The sequence below is a fragment of the Tetrao urogallus genome (assembly GCF_951394365.1).
Source record: "Tetrao urogallus genome assembly, chromosome: 2".
NCBI lineage: Eukaryota > Metazoa > Chordata > Aves > Galliformes > Phasianidae > Tetrao > Tetrao urogallus.
This window is the reverse complement of record NC_136814.1, coordinates 28,229,356-28,246,794: the sequence shown is the minus strand read 5'-3', so window position 1 is coordinate 28,246,794 and position 17,439 is coordinate 28,229,356. Positions and strand designations below refer to the sequence as shown.

Here is a 17,439-nt window from a genome sequence, read left to right as displayed (position 1 = left end):
TTTCACTTATGCCCATATGCTTGATTTCTTATGCCTTCTATACACCCATGTATGGATATGAGGTAGAAAATGTTTTCATAAAAATAGTGCCTTAATGGATATTTTATATTAATGTATTTCTCTAGTGAGATAGGTCTAGCTCAGGAAAAAAAAGCAGGACTTCACAAGCTACGATAACCAGTTGTAAGAGGATAAAAGTTAATTCAATTGTAATTTCTACAATGAATTATTAATAGCCAAAACGATGAGCTTCCTTCATGCTAGATTTTCTTGAGGCAGACAAGAACAAAAAGAATTTAGACTAGTTGTTAGAGGAAAAAAAAAAGTTTAAGCTTTTGTGCCTGGCGTGGCACTGTGCTTTGATTTCTTGATTGAACAAATTTGCTCTACAAGGGCCATTAAGAGAAAAAAAAAAGTATGAAACCTTGCAATGATATTGAGCCAAATATTTCTGGTAGGATTTGATCCAAGTCCTTTTGAATCTACTGAAAATTTTTCCACTGATTTCAGAGACTTTTGGACTAGTCTTTAAATCTGTAGTGAGTATGTGCATGTCACTACTGTAAATCTGGAGCAGTTCCATGGAATGAGATTATGTTTTGGCTTAAGTTTCTAATTTTAAACACATTTTAAGAGCACCAATAAACACCATCCCTGGTAATGTTGTTTGCATGGCTCAGCACTGAATGATTGATAACCTTTTACTTAGCTTCCAGCCTCATGATTTACTCTTCCACTTGAGGTGTTAAGAAGATACACTGAGGTTAAACCACTGCTTCTGATTTACCACTTAGTTGCCTCACTTTTAGGCAGGTGAAGCTTGATTGACTTGATTTCATAGGAGTTGTATCAGTGGAAAACTGGAACAACACAGCTGAGAAACAGCTCCAATAAGACATGCTCTCTTCATTATTATTTAGACCTCTGAGATTCCTAATGTCCAAATGGTTATTTTGGGTTCTTTCTAACTTCAGTCCTAAATTTAGTGATGGTGAGCATTTTTTTTTATTACTGTTTTTTAAGTGCATCCAAGTGAAATTGACTCAGAAGTAGTGGAAGAAAGCCTGTTTCATGTTGCTTCCTGACACTGTGTAGTCTGTTTCAGTTTGTGTCTCCTGGGCAGTATCAAGTATTGCTATATGTTAATTAGAAATGTGGCAAGAAATATTGGAATTGAAATAAACAGCAATAAGCACAGAAGTGTTAGTTTAAAATGTTTTAATTCTTGCTTTTTTCATAATAAAATTTAATCTTTGCATCTCATGTGAATTAAGTACGTAAGTACATACAGCTTTCAAATCTTTTTCTGTATCCTTTTGTTTAATTGCAAGGTTCAGTTTTATATATTAGCTTGGCAAAAAAGTTCTTCCCACTGATAAAATGAAAATGGTACCATTATCCCACTGACATCCTTAAGTATCTTTTGGTGAATTTTGAATTTCAGCAGGCCAAGGCCTCCGTGCTCAGGGATCATTTTCTCAGAAGATGTGCTGCAGTGTTACTCATCATATCTGTCCCTCGCACATTATGCTTGAGAGCAGTGCGGTGATTCCTGACATGGCTGACATTCTCTACTTGTAACCTTAGACCACTGTGTTAGGAAGCACTTTCACAGCAGACTTGAGGTCACAGAATCCTAATCCACTTCACAAAGCCGTGCATTTTAGGCATGATTTTGTTCCCACAACTGTTTCTGTCACTGTGACTTTTTAAATGTTACTAATTTTTGATCCTAATTCTCACAAGAGTGTGTAACTATAAAACTGTATATCTTTACTAACCTGCAGTGCACAGTTCCTTTGGAGGAAATGTCCCATCCGTCAGGTATTACGTTTGGATTGTGTACGTTTGGATTTTGTGTTGGTGGACATGGTTTAGTGAGTAGTATTGGTGATAGGTAGATAGTTGGACTGGATGATCTTGAAGGTCTTTTCTAACCTTGGTGATTCTGTGATTCTGTATTCTGACTGAGAGGAAAGGGCCAAGTAGGTCCTTGCTAGAAGGTCTTCTAGACTTGCAGAGAAATGGATGACTGCTAATGATATTTAGAAGGAAGGGCTTCTAAATTTGCCCAGTTCTCTGATATCTACATGCTATAAATAATGCTGGTAACTGCAGGCAGGTTGCAGGCCCAATCAGGGGCCATTTCCGTTATCAAGGTCGTTGCCATCTGCTGATTCATCAACAAACAGAACTTGTTTTCTTAAAAATTCAGTAGCCGTCTTGTTTATATCACAATTAAAGCACATCCCTGTGCTCCTCCTGCCCTTCTCACCCCATGATACTGTCTGCTTGGCAGCACAGATAAATGCAGCCTTCACTGTACCTGGCAGGAAAACTTCTGATGGTACTGCTTTGTTTTTTTTGAGTTTGGCTGTACCTGCATTTCCAGGGAGAGATTTTCAGATAAACAGCACTTTTTTGGAGAAATGGCTCAGCTAATAGTATGAGATGGACATTGACAATAATAAATACAGCTATAAAAAGGCCCTTTCCCTTGAGTCAGTGAGCATTTGCTCAGGGCAGAACAGCTTCATAGGATATCAAAAATATTCGTCTTCCAGCATAATTTAGCAGGTGCATAATAACTTTCCTCTGGGCTCAATGACACTTCAAAATTATTTTCCTGAATGTTCTTTTATTTACATTACATTTATTCATAGCCTATTCATAGTTTATGATTTGTAGTTTGCTCTCTTGGTTCAACTCTAACATAGCTAGAAATATGATGTACATTGAATTTCAATTAACCTCTTTTCTTTAAAGAAACTTTCTAAGGTAATGTTGTCCATGTATGTCATAGGAGACATGCAATACAGTAATTTGTTATCAAACTTTAATTTCATTTTTATTTATTGATTTATTTATTTTAAGTGATAGCATTTTGTTAGTTGCGATTTTAGATATGGTCTAAAGAGAAAGCTTGGACTACAGTGATGATTCACAGAATATCCGGGATGTTTTTTTCCAATTTTTCTATTTGCTTCATTTTTCTTTTCATTTGGGTGAGTGAAACTAAATCAATCATATAATGCCTTTCTGCTGCTAGTTGTTTTTGTGATGTGTGTCTTTTTTTTCCATATACTGTCCTTTTGCTATTCTATTTGCCTTTCCAGAGGAATGATTAAACATTAGGAGAAGGTGAAGGAATTTACACTGTGCTAAGATTTTTCAAATCTTGGACTGCCTGAAGTTTTACATGTATAATTCTGTGTGGCTGATTTTTTTTCCCACATGAATAAGATGTTCTATTTGTTTGTTTGTTTGTTTATTGGCAAATCAAATAACCGGATATCATGCTTTCCTGGCTGATGCACTTAGACTGGAAACCTTCAAACGTGCAAAATATGCATATGAGAAGAGCCTCATGTACTGCATTTTAGGGACTGGAGAAGAACTTGGATCTGTTTTGCTTCCTCTTCCTAGAATATTTGGTTAGCTGGTGGTAGCTAGCTGCATCCTCGGCACAGCTGATGTTAGTCCAAGGGTGCAGTTCAGGAAAGCAATTCATCAGTCTGCCACACTCATGAAATCCAGCCTCAAATAATGACAGTTCCCTCCCCTTGTGTCTCCCAGGGACAGTTGTATTTTCTATAACTCCTGCTGAGAAAGTTATTTCTTAATGTAAATGCATGACCAAGCTATCTTTAGAGAGGGCATGAGTATTTAAGTTCCTGGCCATGCACAGGAGTGAGAAATGAAGGGCTCTTGGCTGCCTGCAGCTTTAGAAAAGGGGTTTTCTGTAATCGCCCTTGGTTGTAAAGGCAGGATTATTTGTGTTTGTTTCATTTGGAAGTGAGCCTTTTTCACTCTCAACAAAATACTGTTGAGCACCTTCCTGACATCTATTCGCTTCCCACCTCACAATGGCTCAGAGCAGAAATTAAGCTGTTGTAGGAATGGGAGCCTTTCAAAGGAGCATTTATGGACAAAAGGAAAGGTGACCAGATTTTCTTGGGGCCATCACCCAAGAAAATACAAATCAAACCTCAAATCACACCCCAGGACTCTGCCATTGAGATTCCATAATACCTTTTCAGGATTTCTGTTTATTTTTCAAAGAGGAGAATCACATATAGCTTGGCTTAAGCATTTCAATTTATGTTTCTGGCTGTTGGGGGATGCTGGCAAAAGATAAAACATCATCAGCTCATTTTCCATCAGTAGCGCTCTGTCATTCCATTAAGGCAGGAAATAGCTCGCTCTGTTACTGAGTGAATTTGACTTTAGCGAGGATCAGAGAGAGGACCCCTAGAGTTAAACACATCTCCTTATTGCCAGCTGTTCAGCATAAGACAGCAATGACATGTAGCCAAATGACCACCCTCAGGATCTGACATGTGTTGGCACCACATGGCTTCCAAAAGCAAGCAACATGGGAATATTTCCAAGGGAAGTGAGGTGGTGGGGTAGGAAGGGCTGAAGGGAGTTTCAATGAGAAAGGTTTTATTTCGTGCTAGCTAAATAGTAAAATAAAGACTTAAATATTTTGCTGTAATGGACCATAATTGCAGGTACTCAGATTCCACCCCAGAGAAATAAAATATCTGAACCTTTACAGATAATACTAGTTTAATTGGGTTATTCATTTGGTTTCAAAGCTGCTTTCCAGATACTGAGTGATATCTCCCAGAGTGATATCCCCCAGAAATCCTGCCAGTAAGAAAGGCATTTATCCTCTCTGTTTTACAATTGAAGAGCCTAAGAAAACGTAACTATAGGCTAATAATTTTCATACTCAGTCTTGACTTTTTGTGAAGTCACACATTGAAGCTCTGGGCTTGAATGGTGCATGTGATGGACACTGAAGAGTCTTGCTTCATACCCACAAGATTATGGTGGTGCTGAGTGCAGATCTGGAGCCCTGATTTCCTGGTTTACCATTTTATTTCATATTATCATTGTTTTATTTTGAGAATGTCATATTTTAAGTGTATTCCACTTGTGATCTCTCACCCTACTTTAGAGTAATCCACAGCATCTTCAGTTCCAGATGACTGCAAGCTGTGTACCAGGAGGAAAAATGATAGAGATAGCTCTCAAAAAGAAAATGTGAAAATACAGGCTCTAGTTTCTGCATGCTTCTGTTTTCTTCTTAAAAAACAGGGACAGGGTTTTTATGATACTCCTTACTGCTTTTTGCAGGAAATGTTCTTAATTAGCAAAGGTGAAGTGTGTACAAAAATCAGGATCTTATACCAGATGAAATAATTTGGATAGGCAAAAATAGTCAAACTTTTAGATGTACAAACCGTAATCCAGGATACTTGCAGGCTGTCTAGTCATTTGAAGAAAAAGTTTGTCTGCTTTGAAACTTGAGACAGAAGTTTGTTGTCTTTCTTCCTTTTTTTTTTTTTCCCTCCATATCCCTCCAGTTATGTCAGTCTAATAAGATTTTGCATCTCTGTACGTATTTTGCCTCCAATATCCATAGATCACCACAACGTATCACCATTCCAAATTAGGTACAGTTTTCTGAGGGCATCCTGGCATGTATGATTTTTGGGGAGTAATCTGAGAATCCTGGTTTAGCTGGTGTGGCAAAGCAGTATGCTGCTGCCAGTCCACATGAGCAGCCTCATCTGGATTCAGTTTTGTAGCTGAGACACTGCTTTCCTGGTGAGAGGTCGGCAGGCATCTCTCCATGGGTTGATGGGATAGTTGTTTTTCATAATTCCTGGCCCCTCTCTTAGCTTCCAGGCAGCTCAAGCTTTTCTGATTGTCATCTCCTTTTCTGAACAGATGCAGACTCTGTATGCTTTTGATGAAGAAGAAACAGAAATGAAAAATAAAATAGTTGAAGACTTGAAGACAGCTCTGCGGACTCAGCCCATGAGGTAATGTTGTTCTTCTTTCATCGCAATTCACTGCCTCCCTATGGTCAGATGTGGAATAAGAAAGACTGGCAAAGACAGAAACCTCTTTGTTTCACCTCACACAAGCATTCTCTAATAGTTCAGACAATCCACAGAGAGCCGTACAGTTCCTGTTTCGAACCTGTCTAGCTGGAAGGGCATACTAATGTTGTAGCATATAGCTTCAGGAAAATAAAAAATTCTGTTGTGAAAAACATGTGGCAGATCCATACAAATGCAGGTAAGGACTATGAAGATCAAAGTTACTAACTTCATAGCCCCTTGAGCACCCCATGTGATCTGATTTATGACAGGCAAGATCTTAGCTTCTGCTATGAACTTTGAATTTCAGCTTCCTCTTATCTGTAGTAATGTGAACTGTTTGGCACAAAGCAGCTAATCCATCTGACTTCACCTGGTTTGGCATTCTTCCTGCTCTGTGTGTAACAGCAGCATGCATAAATGTTGAGATTTTGTTGTGTACTGTGTCTTTGAAGGTAAGGTCATCTTTGTTTTTCTGAGATCAGTGCTCTGAACAATTGCAAACTAACTAGCATAAGAACCTTTAGTATTTGACACTTAGAAGGAAATTGTGCTGAAGCAGTAACCATGGCTGATACAATCTAGGGGAATATTTGGTCTGAATGTCTTTGTGTTAAGACCAAAATGCTGAATGTGCTTGTAAGTACAGTATGCTGAAGTTGTGTTTTCAGAGAGCTTCAGTAATGCAGTCACACAGGGTTTGGGAATTAAATAAATAAATAAATAAATAATCTAACCAAATTAATAATAATAATAATAATAATAACTAAAAAATACATTTATCAAGAAAATTTGCACTACAGTTAGGCTGAGTTGAGCCTGCTCCTGCATTGTACATAGATAGATGTGAAGGAAACTGAAGGAGCTCTAGGATTTTAAAGTGCTGAAACATCTCCTTTCTGTAGCCAGCAAGCAAATACAGAGAGGCGTTCAGACCTTATGGTCTCTCCCTTCATGTGTGAATGTCAAGATACTGAGCAGAAGACAAAAGGTAGAATGAAGTCTTCAGCACGGAGAAGCTCTTTCTGAGATTCATGTGCAGTCAGATTTCTTGTGTTGTGACTCAGAACTGTTTGTGGTGGCAGGTTCATAGCTGGAGCTCTATTACAGAGAACCTGTACTGAGAACTGGCATATGGGGACAAGCATCCGTTTGCTTCTCTCTGTCACTGTCCTAAAGCAGAACACAGTAAAATGTAGCTCAACTTTATGTTAAAATGGACACTGAGACAACTGCCAAGTGCCCAATTTTCAGAGTTATTTTTAACCACAAGTCTGTGCTGCTGAGACATGATGTAGCAACTGTCACACTAATATGGAGCTGGTATGATGCTTCCTCTGTGAAAGTAATAGCTTTTTCATATCACTGAACATCTCTGAGTACCTAAGTATCTCTGCTACATTCAGCCAAAACACTTTGCTGGCCACTGCTGGTTGTTTTACTCCATCATTTTGAATAGGATATCCCAGCCTCCTTCCTGAGAGGAAGGTGAAAGAGAAGAGAGAATTGTGCTTTGCCCAAAACTTGCAAGGTTTTCCAGACCAGACCTATAGTGATTCTACTGGGTCCCCTTGACAACGACTGTTGCCTCATCTGTTTATAATAACCTTAACAAGCTTCAGTACAAGCATCTATGAGCTACCCTATAAAGTGTTCTCTTCTAAATCACTGGCGATGGTTATGGTGCTTTTTTTTTTAAAAGTAGTTAAGCCAAGCCAAATTTTAAGTTAAGTCCTATGTCTCAACTAATTTCCAGCAACTCAGTTCGTTAGCTGCCAAATGGGCTGCATGCCAATGACTGATCAACAAGCCAATTTCTTCTTGATGGAAAGGTTGCAGTAGAGAGGCCCTCAGCTCCATCAGATCTCTCTCATACACAGTACCATACCCAAGCCTTCAAAATACTAGTCTTTCTAGTTGAATTTGGACATCAAATCCTATTTTCCTTGCCACTTCTGTTCATCAGATCTCTGAAGAAAATAGATACCAAAATTCACATACAATAGACTGTCCGGAATCCATTTGTGACAGTAGGGTATGGTGGGGCTCTGATAGCTTACCAAAGGACTCCTCTGCTTAAATTCTTCAATCTAGGCCAAAAGCAGAAAAATGAGTATGTTTGACTGTGTTTCATTTTACTGTAGAACTGTGCATATTGTAGTAGAAAATGCCGAGCAATGGCATTCATCTGTGCTTCTATTCCAAGGCACAAGTTCTAATACCAACAAACTCTGAAGCAGACCTTCCCAAACTCAAGTTCCTTTCCTCTTAAGAGAAAAGGTGCTAGAAGTGCTCCTGGGAAGCTAGTTCACCCAGTCTAAGCAGATGCATTTTGTTTTGGTATTTAGGAGCTGCCCTGAAGTTATAAAACCAGGTTATATCCCAGAACAGAGGAACAGCCCCAGCCTTAGAGAGCAAAACCCCCACATCTGCATCTAGTAAGGAAACAGATTTTCCTTTGGGTTTGTAAGAGCTATTGACTATAAACAAATGTGATGACAAACTATTGGACAGAAGCAGAAAGAGCTTTTTTTTTTCTTTTTAATACCTGAAGATGGAGGTTCAGAAATGCAAAAAAGTAAAAACTTTAAAAAGTCTGGAAAAAGAAGTCTGATTCACAGAGGAAAATTTTCTTTATTCTAAGTCATAAGCACTAACTCCCTTTGCTGTCTACTTTTCTCCTTCTGTTCAACTCGGATTTACCTCTTGTTATTTTAGTTTGATTTAGCCATATTGCATTCCAGTTCATACTGAAGATGACCATTTATGTTTCCAGCAAGCAAAACCCATTTTGATGAATTTCTCAGCAATCCAGTAGTTGTCAGGATTATGTCTGTCCCCTGATTCTTTAGGGAAGTACAGCCTTGGCAGATAGCAGGGTGGGAACATCCTGCCCTCTGCACACCCACAGCATATGATCTTTCTGTGTTTCCTGTGCTGGACTGAGTCTCACAGGGAAGATGTTCCCCACAGCACTTGGAATCCATCAATGGGTCATTACCTCCTAGGCCTCATCTGCATTTGGATGAAAAGTTTGTTATTTGAGCTAGCTAACACATTCTGATCAACACTCTCTAAAACTTGAAAGGCTAAAAGGTGCTGTGCCTTTTTAATGTGTGCTAAACTGGTCAAGTGAGAGTCTGAGGTGAGATGAGGCTTTAATATGCTTGTTTAGCACCTATTAAAACGCACCCTACTTTATTAACGCTTGAGTTTTTGAGTGTGTTAGCCAGAATGCATTGGCTAGCATGCTTAACTTTACACCTTTCAGTCTAGAACAAAACGTTCCTTTGCAGGATACAGAGCATATAGGATGGCAGTTAGTCATACATGTGTATGTTTAGAGGAAGAAGGCAGTTTATATGTGTGAGCTGAGTTTTCCTCTGTACATACATGTGTGATCCCAAACATCTGCGTGTACAGGCATACAGATACACAAATATCAAATGGTGTGAGGATTATGGATCTCAGACTGTCAGCTGAACTCCCACTTCTTTTTCTCTCCTGTACAGACCCACATAGCTCCCCACTCTCACTGAGCAAATCCTAATTCTAGGAGTGTCTGTTGTCCCAGAAACTGCTGTCACCATTTCTTCCTTTATCTCCCTCTTGCATGAGTTCTGTCCTTTCCGGAAAATAGAGGACTAAATGTTTTGGGAAAGGAAGGTGAAAATCATCATTTGATTACTGTTTCTGATGTCAGCTGAACTGTGAAGGTACTTGGTTGTGCTTCCTATTGAGTAATGCAGCTCACTGTGTGCTCTCTAAACTAGGAAGAGTACAGGAAAATGCCGGCATTGTTTTAAATTATGTCATTAATCAAAGTCTGTGACATGTACCACTTCCTTGCACCTTTCTGTCTTTGGAATGACCTCATCCAAAAAGGCATAGAAAAATTGCTCTGCCAGTGAATTTAGTAAGGGATTGTATTTAATTGGGACAGTGTGATTTTTGTGCATTTCACATTTTGTTCACAGTCAAAAAGAAGGCCAAAATACATGAAATTTCTAATGTCTTATATGTCTTGTCATAAGAGCAGGCGTTTCATCTGAATGTTGACTTTAGAGACCATTTGTTCAGCTGCTTCTTAAGGATGTTTTCTTTTTTTGGGAGTTGGACTAGATGACTTTTGAGGTCCTTTCCAACTCAAATGATTCTCTGATTCCATGTCTTTGGAAAGGTATCCATCTTGAGTCTTCTCTCAGCCATGAAACTGTGAAGAACAAGCAAAATGACTGGTTTCTGTTTTTTTGGTTCTGTGTGTGTGTGTGTTTGAGTGGTTCCTGTGTATGGCGAATCCATAGAACTGACCTTTAGAAATGAGGAGAAGCAAAGCAAATTTCAACTGGTCCTCCCATCACCTAGGCAAAGATTCACTCAACTTTTGAAGCCCAAGGTTAGAGAAGTGCAGTAAAGTCAGTGGCTTCACATTGTTAGGTAACAAATTGAGTTTGTGCTTATTTTGGTTCCCAATTTATCCTTAGCATCTATTTTAGCCATGAATGTGCTTTGCATGCTAGCAGCATTACAGAAATTGAACTGTTGATCTTTCTATAACCACTTAAGAAACAAACTTTAATGACTTAATAAACTCCTAGTGCACAATATGTGATCCCACCATGTAACCTGGAGGCATAGGGGCTTTTGCTTCTATGATTTGTTAGGGTAGTCAAGAGGATGCATCCAAAAAATGTGCAGTCAGACCTGTGCGAAACTTTGCAGGCTATCTTACAGACATTCACATTTCAGGTAAACTTTGTTTTTACTATTCATGTGTTCCTGTGTGTTCTTGCTCTTACTCTGATATTCACTTCGAAATTCAGTTTTGAACAAAATCCAAACCTCAGACTGAAGCTTTGCTGAAAGCACCAGTCTTTGCCATGTTTCTGGTTTGCAGGCCTGAATAAGCTGAAAGTTGGCAAATCCATCAGCAGAAAGAGTATAACTTTCATGTAGTTCTTATATGGCGTGGGGTGTATCCACCAGTGCACCATGTGTGTAAATTCCATTTTATCCAAGAAATAAGTAAGTATGCCTCAGCTTTGTATTGCTGTTGCAGAAACATTAACAGAGATCACTGAAATGCTGGAAGTCTTTCAATATGGTGCTTCCATACTTGATGGATATTAGAAAAAACATCTTGCAAGAGAAGGGTAGTACATTAGGGAAGTATTGAAGTATTGATTAGGGAGAAAGAGGGGTTGGGTAAAAGCTCTGAGCTTCAGACATAAAGTACTCTTAATTTCTTACATGGATTACAGTTAACAACTTTTCATGTGTTTGAGGTCCACATGACCACCATGGGGTGGTTGTGGAATTACTATTGTTGGTGTACCTTTTGGTGGACTGAAAATTCAAGTTTAATTCACGTAGTTCTGTGCTCAGGCGTTCTGAAAAGGTACATCTACATTAATGACCTTCTAGAAGAAGCAGAGGTAAACAAATTAGTCTAGAGAAATGATTTGCAGCCTGTTTCACGTTTTTGCATCCCCATTTTAAAGTATGCAAATTCTAAATGAAACATTGCAAAAATGACCGGTTTGAATGGATTTATCTAACTCCATCAATTTCTGTAACTTGTTCTAGTAGAATGCCTGAACGGACTAGTATTGTGGGCTTTTTTTTGTTGTTTGTCTTGTAACCTTGGTTAATTCTTTAAGCTTATTCATGACATTTTCCCTATATTATTTCTATCTTCAATTTCCATGATTTTACTCTTAATAAAGGTGACTTTAATGGTAGAATGTAGTAGAAACAACAGAATGGTCAATATAAACGTTTCAGTGTACGTTTAGATTTTGATGTGTAATTTGGTAACTGAATAATTCTATATTTTTTCAATTTATGATGCTTTTACAGTGCATTTTGCTATGGCATATTGGCAGTGGTGCATGTTTAGTATACATCTTCAAAATAAAATAATGCAGCCAAGGCCTCTTCAGAGGCTCTTATATGCCTCTTGCATGTAATACGCTCCTATACATATATTGTGGGTTCAACGTGTGCACTCTTAACTCCCTAGTCATTACAGTTGATAGTCACAGAAAAAGAGTGAGAGAATCTCTGATTCCTCTTTTTTTTTTCTTTTTTTTTTTTTCTCTTAAGATCACAGGATAATTTCCAGATATTTAAACCCAGCTTTTGCATATGCTGGGATCACAGAGTTGAATATCTTTTGAATAAACAAATTTTCTTAACCTTTAGTTTGGTTTTGTTCTCTTCCCTGCGTATTTTTTCAGGTTTGTGATGAGATTCATTGAGCTGGATGGTCTGAGCTGTTTGCTGAACTTCCTGAAAAGCATGGACTACGAGACCTCAGAAAGCCGTATACACACATCCGTTATAGGGTGTATCAAGGCACTGATGAACAACTCCCAAGGACGGGCTCATGTCCTGGCTCATCCAGAGAGTATCAACATCATCTCCCAAAGCTTACGGACTGAGAACATCAAGACCAAGATTGCTGTTTTGGAGATCCTAGGGGCTGTCTGCTTGGTACCAGACGGTCATAAGAAAGTCTTGCAAGCCATGCTTCACTACCAAGTCTATGCTGCAGAGAGAACAAGATTCCAGGTACGGGAAGGATGCTTTGACAGAAATAGTCGATATAATGCATTTCTGCAAGGACTGTTTTTATAGTGTGCATGTTGCAGTATAGCTAGGCAGAAGAAAGGCAACGTTTCTCTTCAAATAGGTTATCATTACATTTTCTTTTTTTCCCAACACCTGATTGCTTGTCATTAATACTAATTTAAAATCTCTTGTGTTTTACCTTAAAAAAGAGGGATCACTAAGATGAAAAAAGATCATCACTAAGATGAAAGTTACTAATCTGTTCATTCTCTAACCTGATGACACTTCTGGAGTTCTAACCACTAATTAAGTTGGAGGCTGTATGGTTTTACTACTAGTCTCGTTTTGTAAGAGTGAGGAAGAAAAGTGCACTTCTATTCGCTGGCAACTGTTTAAAACCTGACCTTCTAGATAACTTTCTGGTAACAGCTTTGGATTGGAACACTGTTTATTTCCAACTTGCACATGCTCAAGTATGGTGAAATGATGAACAAATTATACGTTAAACATTGTTCTATAAAAAATTGCATGTTTAGTTGAATGTTAAGCTGTTGTTGCTCACTGTTCTAAGCACTATTTGTTACAGCTAGCCAAGAATAATAAGAATCATCATCAACTAGCAATTAGTAGAGAAGGAAAGTTGAGACTTCAGATGCAGTTCTAACTGCACTTACATTGGCTGTGTATTGCTATAACTCTTCCTGTTTCAATAAGGAACTTGCAGTTTTATACTTGTGCATCTAAAGTTAAAATCCATATTACAGAGAAATTTCTGTGTGATATAAGCAGCCGTAATCCTAGTCAATGTAATTAAATTTCACTTGATCACAACAGCTAAAGATTACTGTTCTAAAACTGTGATGCTGTTATGTTTTGGAAAGGCTGTCCTTGTTTTTCACAAGGGCTAGCTGTTTGATTTGTTGGTTTTTGTTTTGTTTTGTTTTTTTTTTTTTAATGAAGCCAAAGGAGGTAGGTAGCCCTTCATAATCATGGAAGTTCTCCCACAGCAAAGTTTTACATTTGGCTATGAGAGGAATCTCTGATGTACTTGTTGCCTCTTTCTAAACTGCCAGCATGTCATCTGTGTGTCTCGCTGCAATTTTCAATTCAGTCCTTAGCTTTCAGCTGGAGTTGTGTTACAGATACTGGAGGTTCTCCAGAACTTACTTCCCTGTTGAGATATTGATCCTCCCTCAGATGAAAGCCTTTGAGAACTACGACTTCACCCTGTATTTCCACTATTCAGTTCATAGGGTTGAAAAATCAGGTTTTTCTTGGACTTGCAAAAAGTTTCCATAATCTGTTTATTTACTTCACGTTGTGACTATTCCTATTTTCTTACATTTGGCATAGCTTCTTGTCTGAGATGATCCCTTTGCCTTCTTTAGTTTTTTACCCTCCTTTTAGGTTGCCCATCTTCCTGAAGTAACTCTTCCTTTAATTCCATCTTTACTGAAATACCACAGTAATAGAAAGACATTCCTTAAATCTCCTTCCTGAGGCAATATGGAGAAGTTCTGCCTTTGCTTTGTCCAATTTTCATTTGAATGTGCTTATTTGCCTACAAATCCTACTCTGCTCCTTAAAGAAGAGAGATGAAAGAAAAATTTGGAAACTGAAACAATAAACCCTCAAAGCAGAAAGAGTAGAGTTAGTAGGATGCACTCTTGGTGTCCTCACTGTTCTTCTTTTCCATCTTATGTCTTCAAAATTGTCACTAGCTCACTGTTTGACCATGAAAGTGTTGCTGCATCTTTAGTTTCTTGGGTGCCTTCTTGCGAAGGTGAAGATCTCTAAAATGCTGTGGAAACTGAGGATAAAGGTTCTGACTTCAGTATTGTTAATGCTGTTATATATATAATGTTAATGTAATCTGCATTACGCCATGTGAAATAAAACAGGTCACTTGGAGGGGACTTTGAAAGATCATATAGTCCAAACTGACTGATCTTCACTCTGAAAGGACCACAGTGTTGCTCTTCCCTAATTGGTTGCATTTCAAAATTATTGCTTTGCTGTTTTCCCTCATCTATCTCGTGAAGTGAATGCATGGTGTTATGATGTTGTATAATATGTACTTTTTAACATACGGGGTTTTGAGCTAAACCAATGTTGCAAAATTATAATGCTGTAGTGACCCAGAAAGATATTTCAGGATATACTTGTATCCTTCCAGCCCAGTGTGCTGTCTCATTCAGATAGAGTTCAGTTAGGTGTTTGATGCATACTGGAAGGGGCTGACTTAATTTGCTGAAGAAAATATTAACTGTGTTACTTTGGACAGAATACTCTGTTTTCCTCCACAATGCTGCTAGAAATTGTAAAGCTGAAGGTGAAGAAATGTAGTTTGATATTGTCAGTTGAAAAGGTGGAGATTAGAAACATTCCTTCCGTAGCCCCATTGCCTGGTTTGTATTAAGCAATGTCAGTACAGAGCATGATCTGCAGAGAGAAATCTGATTGAATCAGAATTGTAGTAAAGGAGCTAAAGAGGAACAAGTTAAAGTCCTGTATTCCAATTTGATTTGCTTCTACCCCTCAGGGCTCATCCAAAGCCTTTTGAGGTTTTCTGCAGATTGAATGAATCCTTACTGGCTGTCAGTGATGAGGAATAATGAGATTAAGCAAGGAAAGTTTTGCTTAAATGGTAGGAAAAACCTTTACAACCATAAGATCAATTAGTCCACAGAACTGGCTGCCAAGAGGTGTGGTGAAGGAAATGTTCACAAGTGAAGACTTGAACCTCAACCATTTGCAAAGAGTTAGAGATATTGGAATTCAGCCATGTGTGGGTGTGGAATCCAATCTTTAGAAATTGCCTGACCTTACAGTGTTTCTTTCTAGAGCTGAGCAACAGTGTGCATATTGCAAGCTATAGTCACCATGATGAAAATATTGAAAAATAATTTTAGAGACAGAGTTGAGAATTTGCTCTCAGATGGTGTTATTGTGCTTACTGTATCTGTTGTAGTTTCCAAGGAAATAAATAGGAGGCATTACTTTTGGAACAACCTGTGTATTTGGCCTTAATACAACTACTAGAAAGTCATGGACATGGTGGAAGTTCAAACACCAGGAATTCACAATTGCCAACTGGGCAATTTAGAAGTTGCAGGAAAAGGAATTTATGAAATCCAGTGAAGTTGGGAGAGAAGTTACACATTCTGTGCTCAGATATAAGAACAGCTGTCAGTAGTGTATGATAGATCAAAAGATTTTCACAGAAAAACAAGCAAAGGTTTCACATGAAGCCAGGAACGTATTCTTTCCCCATGGGATGTCCTGGAGGATATTCCCTGTGCTTCTGAAGACATATTTCCATGATGATGTTCATTTTCTACAGGAAACAAGATAGACCTATGAAACTGGTGACTAGCTTGGGAAAAATTTTGCTATGAATGAACACTTTCAGTAGTCAGAAACTGAAGACTAAAGGAAAATGAACTTCTTTACTCAGCATCTTAGCTTCAAAATTCTGTTTAGATGAATCTGCTGAGCTGAACTCTAAAATGTTATTTTTATCTTTTTGTGGCCAAAACTTCCTGGGAAAAGTATTCCATCAGTAGTAAATCACCAAAACAAACACGAGTGGGGGTTTTTATTAATAATGCTGGAATGAGATCCATACAATTAAACAGACAGAGCTCAAGTGGCGTTTATTACTCTTCTGGTAAAGAAAATAATTTTTAGAATAATGAACTGATCAGAGAAGATCTGCTGTGAAGAGCAGATTCGCAGATATCAGCACAAATCCATAAGTAGAATTGCTTCTGTAGCTAATCAGTTCTTATATATATAAACTCTTCAGTAAATATTCAGTTGGAATTAATCTGAAATAGACTGCATATGGCAGAGGTTAACAAGTTATTTATCTTTTCCCCCTCTCTTTCTGTCTTGAGGTTTTAATGAGATTATGATGATGCATCTACATGCAGAGATTACGTCAAGAGCATTTCTGTATGAGATACCCCCAAGTGTTGAATACCCCTGATATTTCATTAACAGGGAGATGTAACAAAGAAAACTGGAGTTCAGCTGCAACTTCCACTTGAATTCAGTAATTCACCCTTAAGCTGTAATAACTTTGGACTTGAGGATATTCCTGTTATTTGCAAATCCTTAAAAGGACTTGACCAAGAGGCCAGTAATTGTCTATTTCATGTGAAACGGTTGTAAGTGAAGGAACAAGGAGAAATCTTCCAAGAAATCTTCCAATAGAGAAATAAATGCAAATCTTCTTATAGAGAAATAAAAGACAGCTTTTCTTTAGAATTTTCTCCCTGTGCCTACACAAGTGCAATCTATTCTGCTGAAATCCAAGAAAATAGTGAAAGTTACTTGAGTGCTGTGAGTAAAGAGAATGAATCTGTTGATGTTATCCTCTATGTATAAACTTCTGTATGAAGTTAACTAATATGAGGGAGGACACAATTCTGCTGTTTTCTTAGATCATGTTGGCAGGAACTGTAAAGGCATCTGCTTTTTCTCCAATAGCTTGTTTAAAAAAAAAAAAAAAAAAAAAAAAAAAAAACTTTGTTTTTAATTAGGATCTCATGAGCATTTTATTCCCATCTCTATTCTTCATTTGTTATTGTGATGTGGCTGGCCAAGACTGCTAATAATCATCACTGAATAAAGTTATATCTTTAAGCAAGTATATAGTAAATCAGAAGATGACTGTTCACAGAACCATGAGCAGTAAGCAAAATAGTCCAAGAAATAAGACTACATCCTCTAACCTAGCCTGTTGTTCTGTTTTAGACATTGTTGAATGAGCTAGACCGAAGCATGGGGCGATATCGAGATGAAGTAAATCTCAAAACAGCTATCATGTCCTTTATCAATGCTGTTTTGAATGCTGGTGCTGGTGAGGTAAGTCACTGTCCCAGAAATTCCATCTCAAATGTCATGCTTGAATTCATTTACTCTGGAAGTGGCTAGTAGATTAAGTCACAAATGTTGTGTGAAT

At 38.0% G+C, this 17,439-nt stretch overlaps 1 protein-coding gene across 2 annotated transcripts in view; it reads left to right on the top strand.

Moving 5' to 3' along the window:
• DAAM2 (dishevelled associated activator of morphogenesis 2) overlaps positions 1 to 17,439 on the top strand; it is a gene marked incomplete at both ends in the record, with an annotated part of 191,530 nt that overhangs the window by 126,359 nt on the left and 47,732 nt on the right. For both annotated transcript variants that reach the window (XM_079550426.1, XM_079550425.1), the window contains 3 exons: positions 5,743 to 5,837; positions 12,137 to 12,470; positions 17,232 to 17,342. In XM_079550426.1, coding sequence (XP_079406552.1) covers positions 5,743 to 5,837; positions 12,137 to 12,470; positions 17,232 to 17,342 — 540 coding nt within the window. The remainder of the gene's footprint in view (positions 1 to 5,742; positions 5,838 to 12,136; positions 12,471 to 17,231; positions 17,343 to 17,439) is intronic.